We start from the raw sequence: 24,599 nt of genomic DNA, 5'->3' as shown, positions 1-24,599 counted from the left end.
ACTAACACGCACCGAGGCTCGCCGATTGGGATGGCTGCAAAGGTAAGGTAAAGTCGTCACATAAAATCATTTTCCGCCCTTCGCCATCCATTCGCCAACCTGAGTGCGAGTGTTTGATATTAGATTTGAGCCGTTTGATTGTCGAGGGCTTTCGACACTAAACTCAACAGTTGATAAAATTGACTTTTAATATAATGGAAAGAAGTTGCCTTGGGAGCTAAATGTAATGAGAAATGCCTCTGCCTCTGTCTGTCTGTTTCTCCCTCTGTTTGCATATGGCAAATGGAGTGGGTGGGCTTAGGTGTGGCAATTTAGTTAAATGCTTTGTTTTGTAGGCGGTTAGGGGGCAGATGATGGAATTGTCAGATAAAGTGTAAGAAAATTTAGATTGAGTAGCATAAAGAGCGCGAAATTACAAGAAATCTAGCCCTACCAATATCTACAAAGTATTGTGTTTTAGTATTTATCTTTAATGTAACCAAAAAAGTCTTAGGATCTTAACCCAATTAGATGGGTGTGTTATCCAATTTATTATGCTCCAAGTCCAACGTAAGTCCATGCTCAACCTGTTTCTTTAACATTATCGCGCTTAACCTTACATAATTTAGGCTAAACTTATTCCTTTGAACGTGTTGAATGGGCAAAGTCATTGTATTTGAAATGTCTTTCAGACTGTTGCTAACAACACTTAACTGTGCCATTTCCATTACGTTTAGTCTCTCCTCTTTAGGTTTATGCACAAGTTTGCAGCTATTTTGCAACTGCTCTGAGAATAAAACATAAACTTTTTCAATTTTTGCCCGTCGACTCGCCACCTAAAATGGCATCAAATGTCCAACTAATAATTTGCAAGCCAAAGTGCAAAGTGAATTCAGGGTCTACGTAGTGAATGAGTGGATAGGAAGAATAAAGTTTTTGCCGTCCACTCTCTCTCTCACACACTAGGCATGGTGCTACAAAAGGTAGTTGTGGAGTGGAGTGTAGAAGTGGAGCAACTGCTCATTAAATATTCATATATTTATGCAGCAACTTGTTTGTGACAAATCCGCATAAACGTGACATTCATCAGCAGAGACTTTCTGACAGAAAGAATGGGAGGGGCCGTGATGTGCTTGAGTTGAGGACTTATTTCGAGTTTTTGGGGTCTGACTGAATCTCTCTTTTTCGCTCAAGTTGATGGAAAATTCTGCACACTTGCATTAATGCAAGCCAACAGAAGCAAAATGCAACCAGCAAGCAATGTCATTTGCAAATTTCTGTGCTATTTTGTTTGGCTGCTTTGCTGCCTTGCTGCCTTGCTGCTTTCCACAAACAACATTGTCGGATGCGATAGTTGGTCCCAGAGGAGGTTTTTCTGCGGGTTTCCTTTTTGTTCTTTTTTGCATTTTATGCGCTATTTATTGTTGCAAGTTCTTCTTTTTTGGCGCTTTCTTGCTCTTCCTCTTATGCACATAACAACAATGTGGCCAGCTTTTCGCTGTGATCCGAGGAACAGCTTTCTGTTGCCTGCACCACATGACGTATGAGTGATTTATGTTTTATGGCGCTTACAAGCATGCGAATTATGTATACGCCATGTTGTGCATGTTTGCGCCCGTTTTGTGTGACAATTGAATGTGCATTTAATTGCTTGTAAATGTGAAATTGATTGTTTGTTATCCTTCAAACCAAAAACATTATGGGGGTGATAAGTAAAAGGGGCAATTTCAAATCAAAATTCTATTAAAAACTTGTGCTATATACAAACGTCAAACAAAACCTTCATATGAAAAGTTATATAACTTTTTCCGTTTTCACATTAAAACCTTTGCATTGGCTTTTCTCATCTCATCGCATCTCCTTTATTTACTTTTAAGGCACAAACACAAATACTTTTGGTCTGCCAATGTCGAAATTCGTAAACACAAAAACAAGAAGGTAACGAAAAAGAGGCCGAAAAAAAAACCCAAAACTCAATTTCTGGGCCCACTCCCTCTACATGCGAACTTTAACACAGAAAGGGGGAAAAAACGAAGCGAAAACGTTTTGCACTTACAATGTGAATTATGCAAATTTTGAAGAGGAGAAAAGAAAGTAAATAGTCGGCAAAGTTCTTTGCGATGGCGCCAAAAAAGGATCTCCTTCATCGACAAAGCATGTAGTAATTTACAAAGAGGAAAGGAAACTGAGATGAGGAAGGGGGCATGTAAAGCAAATGTAATAAATTTAAAAGCTTGTATGCTCTGGGGATAATGAACGATGGTTGTCTCTCTGCGGTATTCGATTTGGCAACTTATCGTTTTCCTTTGTTTAGTTCTTAGTTTTGGGGGGCGAAATTCAAAATGGGAATCATAAATGTCAAGGTTCAATTTGGAGATGGTCAATATGGAAAGGAACTTCCTCTATTACCACAAATTGGTTGCCGTCAACAAGCCATGCCAATTTAATTAATGCTAGCCATAATGAAATTCCATCATATTTCTGCTCTTATTCGGTAATTTGCATTTGCGCCATTTGTGGGCTAATTAAAGTTTTTAGTTACTAACGGAACTTACCTGTCCATTAGGTTGGGGTTGCCACCATGCTTGCGCCAGAAGCTGCTCGTCTGTTGGGACTTGCCGCCACGAACAGAAGTTGCCGTCGATGATGGACACGATGATGATAATGAGGTGGATGTTGTGGTCGGTGTGGAGGATTGTCGCAAGATACTGCCACCAGCAAAACGGAAACTACTGCGTCCCAATCCACCTCCCCCCATTCCAGCTCCAATTGCGCTTCTACCGCCATTCGCCACATTGCGAAAACTCACAGAACCAGCACCCATACTCCGATTACTTGTCGTTCTTTGTTGCATCAATGGACGCTCTGTGGAATTGTCCCCACTTCTGCCTCCGCCTCCAACTCTGTCTGAACTGTTAAAGTTACGATTGCTGTCACTCATGGCCAAGAATTTGTTGCTGTTGCTCGAAAAGCTGCTGTGCATCTGCAACTGTTGCTGACTGTGCTGAGGGCGTATCGTGAAGCGACCACCCAGCCTACGAGGGACAGACACAAAGAGAAGAGAGCGTTGAGAAAAGTGTGTGAGTGTGATGAAGATAATGAAAGATCAATGGATTGATTGGAGTTGGCTGCTGCGGGTGTCTCTGTGTGTGTATCTGTGTGAATTGTGATTGAGTTAAGGTTAATTTGCTGTGCATGGCAGTCCTCTGATTGCGCTCTGTCAGTCAATCAGGCAATAAAAAGTACGACAAGGTCAAGCATTAAATGCAAATTGATTTTAACTACCCATTGGCCAGATAAACAGCATTAAGACTAAAACGGTTATTAGGGTTAATTATATGTAAACTATTTAGGATTGTTTATGCTTAAAACGAGAATGAAATGCGGAATTAGGAGAAAGTTATAGACTTGATTAACAGTAACATTAACTGTAACATAATCTTGAATGGAAGGAATATTAAAAGTACAAGAGAATCTGAAGGACATTTGTATATCATTATAACTTATTTTAATTACTCACTACACCAACTAGATTGTTGATTAATTTACATTTCTATACGGATGAGTTACGTGTTCTGTTTTCTAGAGTTTTAAATTTACCAAGATGATTTCGGTTTGAACTTTCACTACGTTTTTTTTCTCTCTCTCTGTTAGTAACTTTTTTTTAGTTACAAAGCCATCAAGTTCTCTTGTTTGCGAATTATTTATTGATATCGATTGATGGCACTAAACCAATAAGGATGAGAGTCCATCTCGTGTGTACCTCTACATGCATTCATACATACATGTGTGCCCCGGAGCAATGATGCAACTAATTGCGTTTTGCAAATGTCAAAGTTCTATCCTTGGTGCTTCTCCCTAACCATTACCATCTTCTTCTTGCACTTGCCTGCACTCACGACTTACCTACGAAAGAGTTCGCTCTCGGGATGCTCGGCAGCAAAGCGCGCCTTTTACGTAGCAATGGAATGGTCAAAGCATATGTGGTGACCATCATCAGCATGGGTATATAGAATGCCACCAATGAGCCAAATACCCAGAAAGCTCGATTATTGATCATACAGATGTTTGGCTCGGGCATTATATTGTGTTTGTTGACTAGCCCTGTAAAATAAGTTTTAATTGAATATTGCCTCAGGTGGTATATTTTCAATTTACTACTTACCCAACACCGTTATAGAACTAGACACCATCATGGCCATGACCCATACAATGGCTATTTTAATGCCCGCCAAACGTTTTGTAGAACGATGTCGTGAACCCAGCGGATTCCGAATGCCCAAATAACGACCCAGACTAATGAAACACATGTGCAATATGCTCGACGAGCAGGCCAGAACATCGCAGGTCACATAGATATTGCACCAGGTGAAGCCAAGTGGCCAATAACCTGAAAAATAATAGCGACAACAAAAGCAAGATTAAAAATTCTGGAATTTACAAATTAAAAAATCTAGAAACTAAAGAATCCTTTTGTGTGTGTGGCTGGGTGGTGTGGTGTGTGGCTGGGTGGTGTGCTGAGGCCAATTCGTCAACGAAACTGTGAGTGACACAAAGCCAATCGACTGGAATTGTTTATTGCGGTTTGCCTGAGTGCGTTTTGCATTGAAACAAAGAGCAAATAATTGCGGTTGCTGTGGTTACAACATGTAAATTATATAAATTCAGGGGCGGACTCACTTTTCTCGGGCTAACGTGGACACATGATTTGCTTGCCACCGTCGACGGGAAATGTGACTCCAGTTACAAAACTAGCCAGATTACTGGCCAAAAAGCAAATGCACGAAGCCACTTCATCGGGAAAGCCTGGTCTTTCCAGCACATGAGTTTGCTTTGCCCTCTCAATGAAATTGTCATAGGTCTGCTTATCCATGCCGCCAGACAAGAAGATATTTGTGCGAATCACTCCCGGATTGACAGCATTTACACGTACGCCTTTGTGTCCCAATTCCAGGGCCAACGATCGAGTGAACTGATCGACAGCTGCCTTTGACATGTTGTAGGCAATCAGATTGGGAAACGCTCTCAGACCACATACGCTGGATATATTGACAATGGTGCCTTTGCTATGCACAATATTCGGCAACAGCTGCTGGGTCATATAGAACATTGATCTGACATTGGCATCGAAGATGTGCTTCAGGCAGGCCAAATGCGTTTCCGGCAGTGTGCCCATGGGCATTATGCCAGCCCCATTGACCAAGACATCGAGTGAGGTGCCAAAGCGTTCTCTCATCTTACGGCCCACACATTCGATTTCAGCGGTTTTCAAAAGATCTGCGGACATTGCGTACGGTTCGTTGCCCAGTTTGATGCAATTTTTGAGCACAGTCATCAGTTTTGTCTCATCCCGATCGAGTATAGCCAAGCAGGCACCCAATTTGGAGAACATTTCGGCTGTGGCTGCCCCAATACCGGATGCCGCTCCAGTTACAAGCACTACCTTGCCGGTGAAATCAATGGCCAGCTTGCCGTTGTTGGCCATAATGGGGAATTTTCGTATGTCAGGGTGATTTTTTGTTTTTTCTAATTTTGAATTGATTGCCGAAATGTTTCTGACGGAGATTTCAATATATAGGTTTAGATTTGCTCGGCTCAATTAAAGCCTTCAATAAATAACCACTTTTGGGCTTAATTGACACCATGCTAATGCGTTTTGATTGGCATTGTCTGAATGCGGAATTGGGGCAGGGACAATCACCTTGACATTCAAATAAGTGAGTATCACACACACACACACAATATTCTAGCCCCCCCCTTAGGACCAATAAAATCCCCCCAATGCCAAATTCACCATTAATTAGTATAAATTGCTCTGAAATTTATCTTATATACATATATGTAGGAATAATATTCTTGTTGTTGTAACAGGCTATTAAGCCGACTGCGTGGGTTTTTTTGCCATCCTATTCTTGCTAATTGAGGGGAACAGTCAGACAACATGTCCACTCTACACCCACATACACATACAAACATTTCAGAGGGTCTTTATATGGCTGCCATTTACACACTTCAACGTACACACATACATACATATATTGCGTATACGCCATGATGTCTGCTTTATTCCCTGAACAAATGGCATACAAGCTTGTCATTATTGTATTGTGTTTGACTGCTGCAGAGACCAGCAAATAAACTTGGCCAAATGATTGGCGCAATATTAAAAATCGAAGGCAATCAAAGCTTAAGTTAATATTAGTTTAAACTTACCAACATCAGTTGGTTTTTCCATTTTAAATTGTTGCAAAAACAAAAAACGGTATAACTAGTCCATAAACAAATCTGCCAAGTTCAATAGGCATAAATAAAGTTAACTTTTACTCAAGAGCTTGTTAAAAGTTTCCTAGCGCAGAACTGTATTTAGACTCTTTTATTTTATATCTATAGATCCAAAGATTAAACTATTTACAGTGAATAGCATGTGGAATGACTATATATGTATGTATGTATAGATCTTTCTGAATAAAATATACATATCTGTATAGAAGAAAAAGCTTCAGCAATTTAATCATAAGTTTGAATGGCAAACGAATCCACCCAAACCACAAAAGTTACCATTTAATGGGTGTAAAAAGCTGGTAAAATCCAAACGAAAATACTTTCATTTCTTGGCCCCATTTTGAGCTTAATTGTTGGCTCAGTCGGCTGTTTTACTTGCTGTTGTTGTTGCGGCTAAAACCACACTTAAGGCTTTTAGTTACATTTAGTTTACTATTCTTGCCGTCGTCCCTATTCTCATCGTCGTTGTCGTTGTCGTCGTCGCCAACTTGAGCATAAGACAGCAAAACAAAGGCCTTGCCCTCGGAGAGAAAGGGGCGACGAAAGGCATGGTAAAATTGTTGCATAAAACGCAATGGAAGCCAAAGTGCAAACTAAAAATAAACACTAGCAAAGGAATCTTTAAAAAATTGCTTTCCTTTTAAAGACAACGGCATTTTTAGACGATGAATAAACCAGTGACTAAAACTAATTCGTTTATCTCGGAATGAACTTTAGTTACTAATACTAATATGGGTTAATGTGTCTATCTGTCTGACTGGCTGAACTGGTCTGGTCGTGGCTTTGGCTCTGTGCCTGCCAGTTAATCCATTTGCATATGTTGGTTACTTTTTTTTTATTTTTTAGCTTAATATATGCAAACGTTTGATCTGTTTATGCTACGTTGGTTTTGGCTTCACACGCACACACACATACAGGAAAAAGGAATGAGGTACCAAATAGAGAAGGAGGTTAGATTATGGCAAAATTAGGGGTTGGGAAACAGGGCTTACATCCAGTTGGTAGGACTTTATTTTGTGGTTTTATCAGTGCCATATGCAAATTAGATAAATTTGAATATCAGATGAAAAAACAAAAAGCAAAAAGTACCCAAATTTTCAATATACTTAAAGCAATGTGCTTTAATCAGTGGATTCAATTAAGTAAGAGCAAAAAATTTGACAGTAAGTGTGTGGAAGACTGTGCAAGTCGGGCTCACTTCAGTTGGCTTTTTCGGGACGGAAAGTGCTACATAATACTCCATGGCAATGGCACAGCAAAGGCAAGGAGCACAGGCACGCGTTTGTCATTTGGATGTTGCTGTTGCAGCTGCATTTATTGTAAGTGAGCCAAAGCGGAAGAACTACTCATCACAATGACACGATGACAACGACGACGAAGCCGGCTGCTGCGAAGTAAGCAACCAAATGGCCATAGAAATAATTCATGTGCAAATGCATTAGCCATGGACTTGAATTGGCACTTGGCTAGAATGATGACGATGATGATGGTGGTGGGTGGTTGGGTGGGTGGGTGGTTGGTTGTCTTTGATGGGCAAACACACTTTCAGTTGAAAACTTTAAATGTTTCTCATCTATTAAATTTTAAATGCATGTCTGTAGGTAACTACTCACCTAAAAATGCTGGTATGGCACCCATGGGCATTACAAAGAGCGAGACCAAAAGATCAGCTATGGCCAGAGAGAAAAGAAAATAGTTCGTGACATTCTGCAGTTTGCGGTCCAAGGCCACAGCAAGGCAGACCAAAATGTTACCCAGGCCACCAGCAAATATGAAGAATACGACAAAGAGAAATAACCAATCATAACCGTGTGGGCTATAGTCCAGTAAGCTCTTTGGCATTTCCTCAATCGAAATGCTGGTGATTGCTGTTGTTGTTGTATCTATTGTTGTTGTTGCTGTATAGTTGGCCAAAATCATATCCAAACTGGGTCTACTACTGTTGCTAGAGATAGTAGTGGTTGTGGCATTGATAATATTAAGAGTATCATTGCCAATGGTCATAAGGTCAGTGAAATTGAGATAGGACCAAAGGCTATTATCGTAATTATCATTCACATTGTTCACATTATAATTGCCACTACCCAGCTCAATGGATTCAATTAGATTTTCAGTTAGGTTGTTGCTGCTGCTACTCTCTAGGATAAACTGTTGCACTTGGTAGTTTTGCTGCTGCTGCTTCTGCTTCTGCTGCAGTTGACATTGGAATGCCGAATGCTGTTTGTTAAACTCGCATAAAAGTTCCTCCACTCTGGTGCAGTTCGGTCTAAAACTAAACGTATCACTCGCATTATCACTAAGGGCCTCATTGATTGCCAATCCAAATTGCTCATACGCCACATTGTCATCGTTGCCGTTGCCATTGCCGTTGCCACTGCCATCGCTATTGACATTGTCGTTGTATGGCATTTGCAACAGTTGTGCGTTTAACCTTAGCCTGCAGGTCTCTGACGCTTCTGGGTAATGCTCTTGCAACTCATTGCATCTATAGAATGCTGTCTGTTTGTGTCTATTGAATGTTTGCAGTGTGCAATGGAATGTGTTGTTGCTGTTGTTGTTACTGCTGATTGTGCTGCCGGCAATAATGCTCTCTGTGTTTCCATTGCTGGTGTGAATGTTGTCAAAGCCGATATCGTAGCTGCTGTTCTGGCTGATGATGTTGCTGTTCTTTTGGTTTGCCTTGCAGTTAATAAATGGTTGCGAAACATCATACCAGTTTGACTCCTCCAGCTGACAAACGAAAGTGCGCTGCCGGGATGTGCCGTCCTCTGTTGCTCCTCCTGTCGTTGGTCCATGACCAGAATTGCTTTGCATCTCCATTTCATTATAAAGCTGTGCGGCTTGCTTTTGAGCCAACAACAACAACTTAGTTGATGTTGCTGTTGCTATTGTTCTTCTTGAGTGTGTATGTCTAGTCCAGGAACTGCTCGTTTTGTTTCCTGCTGCCCTTACAAATTCTTCTCGTCAACCAAATGAGGTGCTGAAATGAAAATACATTTGACCATGAAGTATACATATTTTAAGAACAATTTATGATTAAATTAATAAATTCAATCCTTCGAATTGCACATTCTTTTTAGTCTAATCTGATGGCAGGCCGCTTTCTTTCTTCTTCCTCTTGGGGGAACAATAAATATTAAGAGCTTTGAGTGTCCCTTATGACGGGGAATTCCTACCCCCGCCCACCCATACTCAACCTTATGTAACGTAAATATGTAGTGGGAGTAAACTATATGCAGATATGTGTATAATGCACTTTGACAGTGCACTTTGTCGACTTAATTTGAGTGGCAAGCCATGGCAACGGCCCTGTGGAATGATGCTTTAATGATGCCGCAGCAATTTGAAAAGTTCAGGCCAAGAACAGGCGCTTACTGCCACCTGCCACGTTTTTTTTCTACCTCAGCGACAGCTCTCTCTCATCTTTATTATTCTTGTGTGGGAGTCGTTTTAATGAGTTGCCCACACATGTGGACTCTTTGTGTTTCATAAAAGAACGAGTGCTGAAAAAGAGATACATTTGTGCAGCCTGAAAAGCATTTCAGGAGAAATCCTGGCTTGGTAGTATAATTAAGAGTGCTCCATGGGAATAAATAATCAAGATTTTACAGAAAGATAACTTTATAAAAATATCCAACGTCTGCATTTAAAAACAGATTCATTTGAATAAAAAATTTCCAAATCCATTTTGTTTTGGACTCTGATGAAATTAAAAACTTGCTAATCAACAACCCATTTTCCGTTAAAATACTCCACAAGATTTTAAAGTAAGCCAATGTCACTTTCTATTTTAAGAGAATTTACTTTATGCGAAACTTTGGTGTTTTTTTTTTATTTTCTCATCTACTGTTAACAAAATTTTGCCATTTATTTTCATTTTCTTGTAACACAAAAAGATGAATGGAAAAAAAAATGGAAAACAGAAAATGCATTTTCAACCAACGCCGAAAATTGCAAAATTGTGGCTGGAACGCCCCACGCACACCCTCTACTGGGTTGTGTGTATGTGTGTGTGTCGCCGCTTTGGTGCCTCCTTCACCCACAACCACTGACTCACCGCTGCCTCTTTGTTGCGGTTGATTGGCCAAATCACTTGCATGCAAGTTTTGCACTTTTTGACGCCCTAACCCAGCTGGGAAGATTGGATGCCCCTCTTCGTCTCTCGTTTTGCTCTCTATCGCTTTGTGCATACAAAATAGTTTTGTGGCAAATATTTTTTGATCGGCAACCATATTTTGACCTTGTGTGTGTGTGTGTGTGGTGTACGCCTTTTTGTGGCACGACAAATTTGTTCGTAATTTGCTGGTAAAAGTTTTTGACATAATTTAAATTTATTTTCCCTCATCAAAACGCAGTGGGCAAAGTTAACTCAATGCTGCTGATGTCCTCATCATCATCGTCATCTTTTGGATGCATCTGGTGCATTTTTAATTAACATTTTTTCCGGTGTACGCGTGAGCTTGGCTGAGGGTGTGTGTACATGAGTGAGGGTGTGAATTCAGTTATTATCACTGTGCAAGGGCTGCCAATAGGAGAAGCGTGACGTAAAAAAGCCATTGCAGCATTTTAGGCGCGTGGGTTTTGAGGCAGCTGTCAGCTGACAGCTGAATTTGACACTGACACTCACACAAAAGCCGCATTCAAAAGACAACCAAACGGACGAGAGAGGACAAGACATGGCGAGAGGGCAGAGGTGGGCATGAAGGGCAAGGTCTGCCTTTTGTTGCCAGGCCATTTCAAGCGAATTCAAATCGAGAGTCGCCATCCCAATGTTGACACTGGCAACTGTCAGCTAGCAGCAGCTGATGCAGTCCCCATTGAGTACCCTCAGCTTCGTTCTGTCAAATATTGACACAAGCATGCCCACATAAACATGACAACCGCATAGAAAAAACATTTATTTGAAAAGTTCATATAACGGCATTAGATTTTCATTTTTATTTCTATTTTTTGTACTTTCCCTCGCGGCTAATTAAGTCTTTTTATTTTGCCAATATCGTTTTTTCTTTTAATATCCTAAAAATATTGCAGCTTGAACGATTTTAGTTTACAGAAATGACTATAAAGATGGGCCAAGAAATATAAAAATGAAATAAACCACTTTGGTATCATATAAAGTTTATAAAAATTTGCTATCAAAGCAAGTTTATGATAATAAATTCTTTTTTTTTATGTTTTCGTCTCTTTTCATCAGCTTAAGTTTTTAAACAGGTGCCACCTGAAATGTAAAATCGTCGGCAATTCCTGCGCTTACTCATTATTGATATTATTTTTTTATTTAACTAAGCCACAAAATGTGCAAAACTTGTGTCACTGCCAACTTGTTGTTGGCGTCTCACGAGCACTCAGCACCAGCAAAAATAAAAATAAAACGAGGAACGAATAATCAAACGAGGAAAAATAATATTTGAAATTCAATATTTATTTTAACGAGCTATTCTCTTTTCCTCTTCAAAAAGTGGAATCAGCAGTGCAGAACTATATACGTACATATATGAGATTACTTTTTTTTTGCCATAAATATAGCACATTGAATGCGATACTAAAAAGCTATCAATTGCATTTCATTTATTGACTCAAACTGCTGACCAACTGTGTTAATATTGCAGTTGTTGTTGATGTTACTGTTGTTGTTGCTGTTGAAGCTTTTGCTGGCATCTACTCGTGTATAGTTTAATTTGCGGTTAATTACGTAATTAATTATTAACGGAGCAATGCATTTGCATAAATCTATATTGACTTACTTATGCGGTTGGGTTTAAATTTCACTCCTGTTGTTTGTGTAAAGTCTTCCTAGCTAAATTCAAGCACCTTTAACCAATTATGTTTAAAAACCCAGAAATAAAGTCTTAATTGGCGCTAGTCTTGAGCCGTGTGATTTGTCAAAAGAGATGTCGCCTAACCAAGCAACGAGCCAACTGCTCCATCTCCATCTCAATCTCTTGAGCTCATCAATTATGTCCGGGGCGAGACAATCAAGTGACCAACAGCCAACACAGAAATTTTTGTGAGAAAACTTCATTAAGATGTTCCATCCATCCATCCATTCAGCCAGACCGCCAACCCGCCACCACCAGCAATCCCAAAGCAATGAAAAGGGATGAGAGAGTAGTGTCATTGGAGGCCTGGATAGGAATGAGGTCGAGGAGAAGAAACTCCCCGTCGCGACTTTACTCACTCCCAAGATAGATACTCATGGTATGCAGTTAATGAAGAGAAATGGCTAAAAGTGTTTTATAAATGTTTGCCCCTCAAAGTGTTGGTGCTTATCCTACCCGGAATCGAGCATATTGCCTGTCAAATGAATGTGGTAAATGTGATTTCAAAGTATTAAGTCATTAAATACTTATATAAATTGTTTGAAAAATCATCCTAGATAGATCTTGATAAAAATCAAAGAAAAACTATTTGTTAAGGGCATAAACAGGTCTATGAGAAAGTTTTTTCGAGCGAAAGTGTGAATTTGTTTGGATTCGCAAATTTATTTCCTCAAACCGACTAGCTCCTGATTAACTTTCCAAGTTGAAGTGGTTATATGCTCTTATTATAAATTCCATTTAAGTATACTCCACTCTTTCACAAAGGGTATTAGTGTGCTCGTTCTGCTTAACTTCAGTAGTTGTTGGAAGCTCCAATACAACGCTTCCTGTTTCAGTTGTTCCTCTATTGCGGTTGTTTTTTGGTGTGGTTATTTTGCGGAAGTGTGCATCAATAAATTTTCGTTTTTTACGTGTTGGTATTTGTGTACTTGGGTTTTTTATTTTTATTTGTATTCCTTTTTCTTTTTTTTGTTGCCTTACTCATTTCAGCTTGGTGTCTCACGCATTTTTCTAATAACTTGTGTGCTTTTAATGCCTGATGCCTGGCGAAAGATATGAATACATAGGCACTTTATATACAGTTCTACATATTTAGTATATACATAAACTATATAGATATGGAGATATATGGTCTGGCTATTAATTTGACTGTCAGGCGCGACTCTTTTACCATTTTTTCTTTTACTCTATGGTTGACCTCACAGAAAACAAAAAAAAAAAAAAAAAAACAAATATGTTAACGAACTGAAAATGCAATTTTGTTTGAAAATAGTCTAGTATAAATGTATATATACATATATATATATATATGCTAGGCACGTTGCAAAACGATTGAACCGATAGATAGAATGGAACATAGATAAATAATTGTCACACATAACAAAGAAGAACTAAAACACCGAGTGTAGAAAATGGAAAATGTATTGAACCCACGAGAAAAATGAATAGAAAAAGAAAAGAGACAGAGAGAGAGAGAGAAAGCGAGAAATGGGTGACAATGTAAAGCGCATTTCAGAAAGTTTTCAATTATTATCGTTCTCAAATCTTGGGAAACCTGCAATCTGTATAGATAACCTTCAGAGCTTTTAATTTGATGGAAATATCTTAAACATCAAAAGCGCATTTAAAGTGCAATTGAAATGACAACAACTATCGAATATCCAACTAGTAGTTGGCTAGTTTATCCAATAGCTCAATCAAAAACGCATCAGATAACGCATTTCAAGTGATTCTGTCATTGGACGCTAATAGCTCGAACTGCTCTTGACCTCCAAACCACTTGGTCAACCCAATGTAGCGGTGGCTAGAGGGAAGGGAGCTGAAGCTGAGGTAAGCGTGTAAGCGAAAGGTTTTTGTTTTTAGTCAGAGACTACTTGCCGAGTGACTGTCTGACTGACTAACAGACCGATTGACTTTATCCATTCGATTTGCTCAATTGATGCCAATTGACTTTGCATAATTAAATAAAAATAAATTTTTTGCAAACTTTGTGTTAAATTTCATGCCTGACAAAACAAACAAACAAATTAAAAAGACAAATTCTAAACTGATTTCCCTTGGCAACACAGAAACAACATCAACAATATCAACAACCACCATTTCGCAAATACCAAATCTTTAGACATTTATTATTTGTCTGCATGTCTGTGTTTGGGATTTATGGCGGAATATGTTAAAATGCTTTACAAACATGGCCAAAAAAGGCAGAAGAAGGGGAAGAATATTGTACGCAGAAAGTAATATGATTTAAGGGCTCAAATGCTTAAGAAATATGAAAAATGAAAAATACGCTTGCCAATAAATTGTTGGCTTATTGATATGGCCAAAAACAAAAGATCATAAAAGCAAGAATATGCAAAATTAAAGTAAAGTATAAAATCAAGTTAAAGATGCCAAGATTGTCCCCATTTTAACTAACTAACCGATCGACAAGTTCTCAATATTAATGCATTAGGAGAATACTTTTAGTATTCGAGAGCAGAAACTAACTAGTAAGTATTTATAATTTTTGTTTTTAATTTAATATTTTGTGCCCTGCATATAGGGAACTGATATTTATAGTGTAAAAGCAAAAAAGTTTACCGATTTTACTCAACTGCAATGGACCAGACATACATATGTATGTATTAGGTAAATGTGGTTAGTTGTTGGTGGCTCAGTGTTGCTGGCACGGCAAAGTAGTTCAAGGCAGCTGCCAGGGAGAGAGTAAGTATAAGGAAGTGCCGGGTCTTGTGTCTGTACTGTAATGTGTGCTGGCATGCCCCTTCCTCACATTTGGTGTAGTTTTTCCTTTTACCCCCATTTTTCTTTTACTTTTGCCACTCACTTAGCACAGAATTTTCACTTGGTGATGCGTTTATAATGGCCAACATCAGGTAAGCCACAGTCTAAGCCAGCCACAGGCAAACACAACTACACCTACTACCCCCACTCACACTACATAGAAGCACTTGGTCTATGCAGTTCTATATACTATGTTAGTTTACTTTTTGCAGCATATTGCGCATACGTCATGTTGTGCCAGGGAATTCATAACTAAACCGACTTGCACTGGACGCGTGTTTGTGTTTGTTTTGTTTTTATTTTTTTCATTCACTTTTTATGTCCCTTCATGCAAACTCGGCATGTTGTCTCCTCATTCATTCATTTGTTTGATGGCTGTTGTTTGCTGGCAATCAGCCAAGGCTAACAAAAAATTGCACGTATGTATTTGAAATTTGTCAATCCGTGCTGTGATTTACAGTCACATTGTATTTATATTTAATGCAAAATATCTATGTACATTTAAATTGCTAGTCAACAAAGTGGTAATTACATTTATTAGTAAAATCAATTTCATTAATTAAAAACTTTGACGTGCTTATTGAGTTATTAAATTCAAGTTTTTGGCATTGATTCTAACAAGTTTTCTATCACTCTGTCTGCTATTGATTAATTTGCCAGAGCGATAGAAGCATAAATTTGCCAACTGTTGACACAAAATCATCATTAAAAATGTCAATGAAACTTCTAGTAGAATTGCTTAGAAGATGAGAAGAAAGAATAAGAATCTTTATCAAGATCTTTTGGGATATATAAAGTCCACAGCAATATTGATTGTCATTCTGAATGACAGAAACCTTGAAGTATAACTCTTAACTAAGACAAAAGCTAGTATTTGATTAGTTTGTTACTAAAAACTGTTACCCAATACTCTAGCATAACATAGATCTTTTTACAGTCTTTGAACCTGTTTTGGGTCTGATGTAATAAATTATGAGAGAGCATCTAGGAATCAACTGAAGCCAAGTCAAATGTCGTTTAATCAAACATCGATCTAAAGAAAATACATATACATATATGACCACCAAGTTTGTCATTTTTTTTTAATGAAATTAGTGATGCATCTCTTGCTTTTGTGATGTGTTGCATGTTATATACATGTTGCATTTGCAATTTGTAACCAAATAAGGCTGACAAACCTGTCCCTCTCCGCACTGGCACCCACCTCCCTCACTCGTTTGTCCTCTCTGTCACTCTCATGCGATTCTGTCTTAATTGTGCTGTCAATCATTTTGCATACAATAAAAAAAAAGAAAACATATAATAAAGAGGAACTAACTGAAATAAAATAGAATTTTTGATGGTCAAGCTGTGGCATCATCTGATGGTCACCAGAGAAACGGAACTGTTTGAATAAAAATTATTTAAATAATTCTAGTGTGTAAAAACAAGTCAATGGAATTGTTTGTATACCATTTTAGCAAGGAATTTTTTTGCTCAAATTCCTTCAAGTCAAAACTACAAAGTCAGAATCAATTAATTGCTGGCATCAGTTAATCGAAACTAAAAAACAAGCACAATTTTGTATTTCATTTGCCGGTTTGTTTATCGTTTCTTGTTTATGCGTCAATTTTTGTGATGGGGTTCGAATTGAAATCTTGACAGATTACTCGTCTTTGTGGCATTTAGGAAAATGTATGCACCATTTTCGGAAAAGACATAAAATTTACCACTTAGCTAAAGGCAAATACGATTACTTGTCGAGAGAGGCCAACCAACCCGACCGGGCAGGCAGTCACTCAGCCAGTCAGCCAGCCAACCACCCATCCAGATTCCATGCATTAAATGAAAATATGCTCGTGGCTCTTGTTCAATTGTTGCGTATCATGCATCTATATAAATATATTTATGTGTACATACATATGTGTGTACATACACTTCTAGGTATGTACATGCAATTGAATTATGGCCAAGAGATTTGTATCTACTTGTATCTAGAGCTTATTTATTTGTTTTCATTTCAAGTATATTTCACTTTGAATTGTTTTAGCTGAGAAGATGCTGATGATGGGATGGCCAAAATATTTAAGAAATTCAATTATTGTTTTTATCCGTTTCGGCTCTCGTTAAGTGAAATTCAATGTATAAACTAATGAATACAATTTATATAACTTTAGGAACGGTTGTGAGTCTATAGTAAATATTGAAAACGAAACGGCTGAATGAATGAATGAACATGAGATGATTTTGAGAAATGAGTATGGTGAATGAATTTTAAAATATATATTTTGGCAAGTGGGGTTTGTTTGTTTGTTGCTAATTATTACTAACATCAATAATGATATAGAAGGTTGGGAAATATTTCATTACTTAAGACTTCGTTAAAAGAAAAGTAGTATCGTAAGACTAAGAGGTTTGTGAATAATATATAAAGGCAAAAGAAATAACTTGTCAAATGCCCAATTGACACACCTGAGTTTCAATTTAATCTCAAAATTGATTCAAATTACAACAAATTAATGCATTGGAGCATAAAAAAAGTAGTTCAAAGGCAGCTCAAAACTTTTTAAGTTGCTGCCAGCATCCAAAGAGTATCAAACTGGTTTGCATTGATAATGATCTGGATGTCTGCAACTATTGACAATAAAAGGCCTGCAAATGGACTTTTATACCTGCAGGCCAAAGGAAATGATTCAAATATGTTTATACATTCCCCAAAAGCAAATCACACATGAGAAATTTTGCCACACAACCATCATATAAAACAGAAACAATACGCAAAACACTTGACATTCATTCGGAGGCCCAAACCCTTCATCTTCATCATTTAGCCCGCATATTAACTTCAACACTTGAAGCGTAAACTGTCATAACTTTTGTGTGCATGTTGGTGACAGGTCCTTTAGCAGGATCAGCTCTTCCAAGTCTCTGTGTCTAAAAGCAAGAAAAAAAAAAAAAACAGACAAAATGGAAGAAACAAACAAACTTCAGGTAATCAAGGACATTTTATGTTCATTTGCTCCACTAAACTTTTACGGCCTTCACTTATCTCGGGAATTTGTCTATGGAGAAAATGCTTTTTACCTTTGCTTAATGACAGCTGCTTTAGACGAGAATAAGAATGGGCACGAGCAAATGCGAAAAAAGAGGAACATTCAGGTAGGCCAGACATAATTTCTCTACACCTTTTATGTCTCATTAAAAGTTTATGCACATCAGCAACAGCAGCAGCAGCAGCAGCTTAATAGTTTAATTTCCTGAAAAGAAACCGAGAGCGAAGCCCGAGAATGAAGGATGGACGGGGGTGTAGGGCGGAAAAGGAAACCTCAAAAATAAAATAAGAAACCTCAGAGTAAAAGAAAAAAGGCAAATATTTGCTTAAACAATTTTTTTTTGGCCGTGTCCCTTTTCCTTTTCCACTCCTGAAGGGCAATAAATCTTTTTGTGACATGTGGAGTTCTCAACTAAGTTGGCTTGATTTAAAATTTGCTACTGTTCCGGAATCTTAAATCTGTAAATATACACACCTGATGCCGCCTCGGTTGCCATCTGATTCGTCATGACTCCCCAGAATATTTGTATATATACAGTATGTATATATATCTTGGTGCTATTTACTTTACACTAATTGTTCGTGACTTCTTTCAAGATAGCGCGAAAATTTACATTTAATTACGTAATCAGCATCAGGTTTTGGAGGCTCACGGAAAGTCCTCGTGTTTTACACGACATTTATTTAACTGCGATTGTCCTTCTTTCACTTCCCTTCCCTTGGTTTGCTTTTTCCTTTCTGTTTTACTTCCGTACTAACAGAACACACACACACACACACACACTCACAACACTTTGAGCTGTTTCTTTTCCTTTTTTATTTTAATTAATTTGCATTTGAAATTGTTTGCGTGATGTATTTAATTTTTTTTATTCTGTTTTGTTTTAGTTATTGTTTCACCTTAATTTGATTAACACTCTGGGCGGGCGGACACGTGTTGGCTAAACAATTTAAGAACGAGAATAACATTTAGTTGAAATAAATATAAAATTCCATTCGAGTTCTTTAAACGGTCTATTAATTAACAAATTATTAAATAAACGATAATCAATTAGCCTCAGAAACCAATTCAATGAAAATGTCATTCGATTGAGATTGAAAGTGACAAATTATGACACTTCAACCGTCTGTCATGGAAATGTTTATATGCAAGCTAATGAGCAAGTGGTTTTTAATTGACGATAATAATTTAGTTCATTGAATGTAATTGTCTATCAATAAGTTGTTTGGTATCAGTTTAGCAATGGACTAAAGGACTACTGATTACTGAAAGGAGTGTCCTCTAGAGTTTTGGAAAACTTATTCAGCTTTTGTTTCTGAAATGCATTAAAGGCTTGCATCTGTTTCGAATGCTCAATATTCTTGGACATAAGCTCATAAAGCATTTGTTATTTGCTTTACCGCTTAAAAGTTTGTTAAATTTTAGAACTTGGTTACAAACTTTTGTCACAAAGCAAAGGATGCATATGGGACAACGAAAACTTTTTAATCGTTAGTTTGGGTTATAACTTTTAATGCACACATACTAAATTATTTTCAGCAAAGCTCTAATAGATGTCACACATATTTTATGGCAGATGAATGAAGAGTTTGTTTTAAATAAAATTACTCCAACTTAATGGTTAAATTTATTACTAAAAAAACAAGAATTTCTTTAAAAAATTTTAATAAAACTTCCAAATACTAAAAATAATATAGAGGGAGAGATTTCAGCTAGATAGAAGTAGTGATAGTAAGCGACTAAATATCTCTGAGGACTGAGCAAACTTTGATGATCTTTTTATTTCTTAAATGAGTTAATGAATTATTTATGGATTTCCAGGAGTCACATGACGATAGGCCCGATTGAAAGCTACAGTCTTTCTTAATCTGTTTTGTTTGATTTTGAGGATGGTTTTTAATACAAAGATTAATTTAATTAATTGGTTATTTCTGAGATAGTTATATAATATGGGTGATCATCACTTATAATATTAAATACATTTCTGAGTCAAAAAAAGGCTTCATTCATAGGCCGATATTGATCTTGTAAAATTATCATTTAATAGGTTTTCAGTTTCGTCGCCTAAATATATCGAGAATTAAACTTAATATATATAAGTTATTCATACTCCATCTCAACGCGTGTTTCGAATACAAACACATTTTTTTTTTTAATAATTAATATTAATTTTCATTTTTGTTAGTTCTGTTGACTTTCCATTTATTTATTTCAATTTTAAATTGCAGTTGACAGCAGCTATCGCTGTTGTTGTATAACGAACAAACACAAATAGTTAGATTTTTTGTTGCTTTTTGCATTTATTATTATTCTAGGTTTTTTTTCTTTGTTTGTAATACTTCGCTTTAGTAATGAAGCGTTAAAAATTGACGGAAATCATTTAACGACCATCGAATATAAGTTCAGGTATATTTCGAAAACACATTTTTACTGATTATTTCCCATTAGGTGAGTTGGTTTCTCCCGCACGATTTCAGGAGGCGAACGCAACGCGGCAAAATTTCAAAACAAACTGACTGTGCGAATTTTCCAAACTGGTCCATAGACTGAAGTCTCTGTGAAAAACAGCAGCAGCAGTGGGAAAACAGCAGCATTCGTTAGGGAAGTTCTCTTTAGTTCGGTAGCTCTCTCTCTTTGCATGGCTCATCTCTTAAATGTGGGGAAATTGTTGACTTGGCTTTGTTTTGGGAAATTTCTTGACGCCTTTTTGTATGAGTGTGGTGGGGGGGAATGGGAGTGGGCAGGTTGTTGTTGTCTGTGCGCTAGGTAATGGTGGCCGTTGACTGGTGGCTTTTGGCCACGTGCTCTGCCTTTGGGCCCCGTCATCATTCGGTACGTGATGGCGCCAAGTTCTCCCGATTCGTGCGTATTTTATGAATGAAATTGCCATATATCACAAGATTCTATATCTTGTTTACATACTCCCAGAAAAATCATGCAAGGCCACATATGACTGGTAACAAACTCTTTTTTTTTTTGTCCCAATTTTGTTAAGAATTTTGAACAATTTTCGCTTATATCAAGCAAACACACATGTTTATGAGTTGCTTGAGGAAACGAATATATCTTTTCAACCAGTTTTTCTTTTTATTTGGAATAAGATTTTAACTCTTAATAATGTTAGATGAAACCAATTTAAATACCTTTTAAAATAGTGAAACGATTATAATGTTCACTTTTAAATAAACTATTCTAAAACTTTGCATTATCATCAAATATTAAACTCATTTGATTGAATAACATTTATACTTCAATCTCATAAAAATATTGGAAGGCCTTTTGCTGACTTGAGCATAAAACTTTAAGACTTCTCTGTTTAATGCCTAGAATTCAGATTAAAGTTGAAAGAAAACTATAAAAGTTTTCTGTTGGAAAATCGAATAAATTTTTTATCTCAATCGCAAACAAAAAAAAAATTGATCTGAAACTTAAATTAAAGTAATAAAAACTCGAAAAGTTTTTACAAGCTATATAAGTCTACAAGAGTCTCAAGTCAGTTTAAAGTGGAACAAATTAAAGCTATAATTCAGATAGAGCAAGCGTATTAAAGAACTAATTTTGAATAAAAAATTGCTTGGCATTAAAATGGCATGTGGGGAGCTCATTTTATTTTTATATTTCCAAAATGTAATTTATTGAAACGTGCATTGGTTAAATTTCACTATGTCAACGAAAAATACCTTCTCCTGTGCCAGCCTCTACTCCGGCTCCGGTTATATTGTATATGAAATACATATATGTTTTATGTACGTGTTTCGAATTTCATGGGCGTTCTTTTTTGTTGCCCTGGGCATACAAAGATGTAAACATATTTTGCTGCTGCTTTACAACTGTATTTAATGGTTACATAGAGCAGAGATTTCCTTCTTTCGTTTTTTTTATATTTCGCCTTTCTTTGGACCAAAAAAAGCGACAAGAGTCTGCAAATGTGGCCAGGTGGCTAGCTAAAATAGATAGAGAGAGAGATAGAAAGAGAGAGAGTAAAAGTTGGCCATAACTTTTGTTTACCCGGACACACAATCGAGCATTTATATTTATTGAATGTTGAGTTGAACTTATCGCATCATGTACGTCGCTTTTACGTGCCTCAAATACATGCACGCTGCTCCTGCGGCTGCTGCTCTTTGGGCTAGTTTTGTGGACGGATGGGGCGAGGGAAACAGAAACTGTTGCATTTCGTGCCAGAAGCAGAAAACCAACGAAGACGCGATACAAATGGCAAACGAAACAAAGCCTGACAACTTTTTTATTTGCAATGTGCCCCGGTGGCGTATGCGTAATGTTTGCTGCACTACAAACAAACGGGGAAAAAAATGCTTTTGCCTTTGCTCTTTTTCTTCTCTCTCTCTCTACCAGCCACTTTAGCACTCTTACTACTGGATCGAAACACTCGCATACACACAGCATTCTATCTCTGTCATTGTAGCCACTTGAAGATACATTTCAATGCCAGGCCGAGGCAACCGCAGAAACTACAACAACTACAATAACGATTCGATGCGGTTTGGAGGCAAGTTTCATTTAATGGGTTTTGTCTTGCTTGAATTGCTTGAACACACAAACATTGACACCTAAAAACTGTTCACACAGACAACCAGTGGGTAGATTAAATGGGCGTTGGGTGGGTTTCGAAGGGGTTTGGGCTTTGCAATTTTGCTAGTTTCATAATAAATTTGTGTGGGACTGAAACCAATTTATATCTTTATACAAATGAATCCTTTTGTCGTTGCAACATAGATCTAAAAATATCATAATCAAGGGTCTCGACTCGGGGCTTTCTCTTACTCTTGCGAAAATGAGACCCAATCAAGTAGTTAATGTCTGGCACTTTATATTCAGCTATCTGAATGATGATACAGACATTTCGAGCATAAAACTATAAACATTATTTGATTAATCATAGGCATTTGCGATAACTTTTATGGATACCTTTTTCAGGCTTTGTTAGCCCAATCATAAAATTCACACTAAACTTTAGCCAGATTATGCCGGTTAATGGCTCAGGCTGAGCAGAAGATTGGCAAAATCACAAATCTAGCTGGCAAAATCAAGGCCCAAAAGCAAAAACAGGCAATTGCTTTTAACGTCAATGATTAGACACGTTTAAAGCTTGAAAGTGAGAGCCACTTAAATGCAGAGTTTGTGCCCTGTTTCTGTTGTCTACTTTTAGGCCATTTAACAACAACAAGAACCAGCTAAGGCGATCTATGAGATACAATCAAAGAGTGAGAGTGACACCCAGTCGGTCAGGGCGATAGAGAGAACAAGAATGAGTGAGTTTGTTTTTAAGTACGGCAAATGTAAAAAAAAAACCAAAAAATTATTGTTAAATGGGGCGTATGAGTAACGAGCGGCGGTGTTTGGAATTACCAAATTAATGCCTAAGTGAGTTTTCTGCTTTCTATTTTCCATCTCTCTCTCTGGCTTTCTTTTACTTTATTCTTATTTTCATTGCTTCCGACAAGAAAAGTTTTACTTAAGCAAAAGTTCTTCTTTTACGCTCTTCAATATTTTCAACTTTATTCCTTCTGTTTTATGAAAATTTTTGTTATATTCTTGTTGGCCAAGTTCTTTTATTGTTGCCACCATTGTTGCTGCTTAATGCCAGTTTGTTTATTAAATAAATATTTGGCATAACTTTCTCGTCTCTGGCGTTTTGATTGGCTAGGCCAAAAGGTAGAGCGATTATATAAAAATATCTCAAATGTTAATATTGTTGAAAATAAAATCATTTAATAGCCAACATCAGAGCAACAAACAAAAATCATTTAAAGTTGATGTTTTAAATACTTGTAAAGTACCATAAAACAGGATGTTGTCTCAATGCTCTTCTCAATTTATATACTTATTATTCTATAACTTTACATATGCCAACTTGCCCTATGGACGTTTAAATGCAAAAGTTGGGCATCATTTTCTATTCAAAAGAATGGAGAAGTATTCACCTGGCAAAAGGGGCAAATGTTTCCATTGAGCGCCTCTTTTTATTCATTAGTTTCTCCTTAGTGTTTGCTCTCAAAATACACACAAAAAAGAATTAATTAATGTTTTTATTTATCTCGGCAATTGCTTGAAAGTTAATTAGCAAAACTTTTCACTTTAAACTTGAAGAAAACTTTGCCTCAACATACAGTTTCTTGTTCAACTTTGAATGAATTGGCCATTTGGTTGGCGAAGGCAATTAGCCATACAAAAAATCGAACAAAAACAACAAGAAATATTACAGGATGAAAATATTTTATTATGTATGTATATGCATATATTGCAGACTGTTTTTTTTTTTAATTATTTACATTTTCATGACACAAGCCTGGATATAGAACAAAAGCCATGGCAATCTGTGTGTGTGTATTTATTTTTTTGTTTTTCAATTTAACATGTTTTCAATTTGAAGCCATAAAATAAGAGGCCGCAGGAAAACAATGGAAAACCGATACGTTTTGTGTCGCTTTTCATTTGCATGAAAGTCACACACTAACGCCCACACGACACCCAACACATGTGTGTGTGGGTGTGGTTGGATGGGTGTATGTACGGGTAGCCTAAGCCCAGCGTAAGACACAAATCCCCAGGCAAGCAACAGGCACAGACACACACACACACAGGAAAAATTAGGCTTAATGGAATATGTATTAAATTAAATTGCTTTATACCCCAAAAATGGTGAACAGCGCAAGATAAAAAGGAAAAAGGAATAACAACA

The 24,599-nt window shown here is 37.2% G+C and overlaps 2 protein-coding genes across 2 annotated transcripts; both read right to left on the bottom strand.

Moving 5' to 3' along the window:
• Nucleotides 1–2,530: 2,530 nt before the first annotated feature.
• On the bottom strand, nt 2,531–20,390 carry LOC137582414 (uncharacterized). Its single transcript, XM_068296943.1, is given in 7 exon segments — nt 2,531–3,014; nt 3,886–3,934; nt 3,937–4,083; nt 4,145–4,369; nt 7,875–9,241; nt 18,371–18,836; nt 20,007–20,390. Coding segments are annotated over 5 exon segments (2,112 nt in total). The 5' UTR covers nt 9,082–9,241; nt 18,371–18,836; nt 20,007–20,390.
• Nucleotides 4,240–5,661, bottom strand: LOC137582415 (aklaviketone reductase DauE). The gene is made up of 2 exons (XM_068296944.1): nt 4,660–5,661; nt 4,240–4,369 (listed from the first exon to the last, which is right to left on the bottom strand). Exon 1 carries the CDS (start codon nt 5,462–5,464, stop codon nt 4,670–4,672), a length of 795 nt encoding a protein of 264 aa, XP_068153045.1. The 5' UTR covers nt 5,465–5,661; the 3' UTR covers nt 4,240–4,369; nt 4,660–4,669.
• Nucleotides 20,391–24,599: the final 4,209 nt, after the last annotated feature.

The sequence above is a fragment of the Drosophila tropicalis genome, unplaced genomic scaffold (genome assembly GCF_018151085.1).
Source record: "Drosophila tropicalis isolate 14030-0801.00 unplaced genomic scaffold, ASM1815108v1 contig_859, whole genome shotgun sequence".
Lineage (NCBI taxonomy): Eukaryota > Metazoa > Arthropoda > Insecta > Diptera > Drosophilidae > Drosophila > Drosophila tropicalis.
The sequence above is the reverse complement of the archived record's forward strand: the minus strand, read 5'-3'. Positions and strand labels throughout refer to the sequence as shown.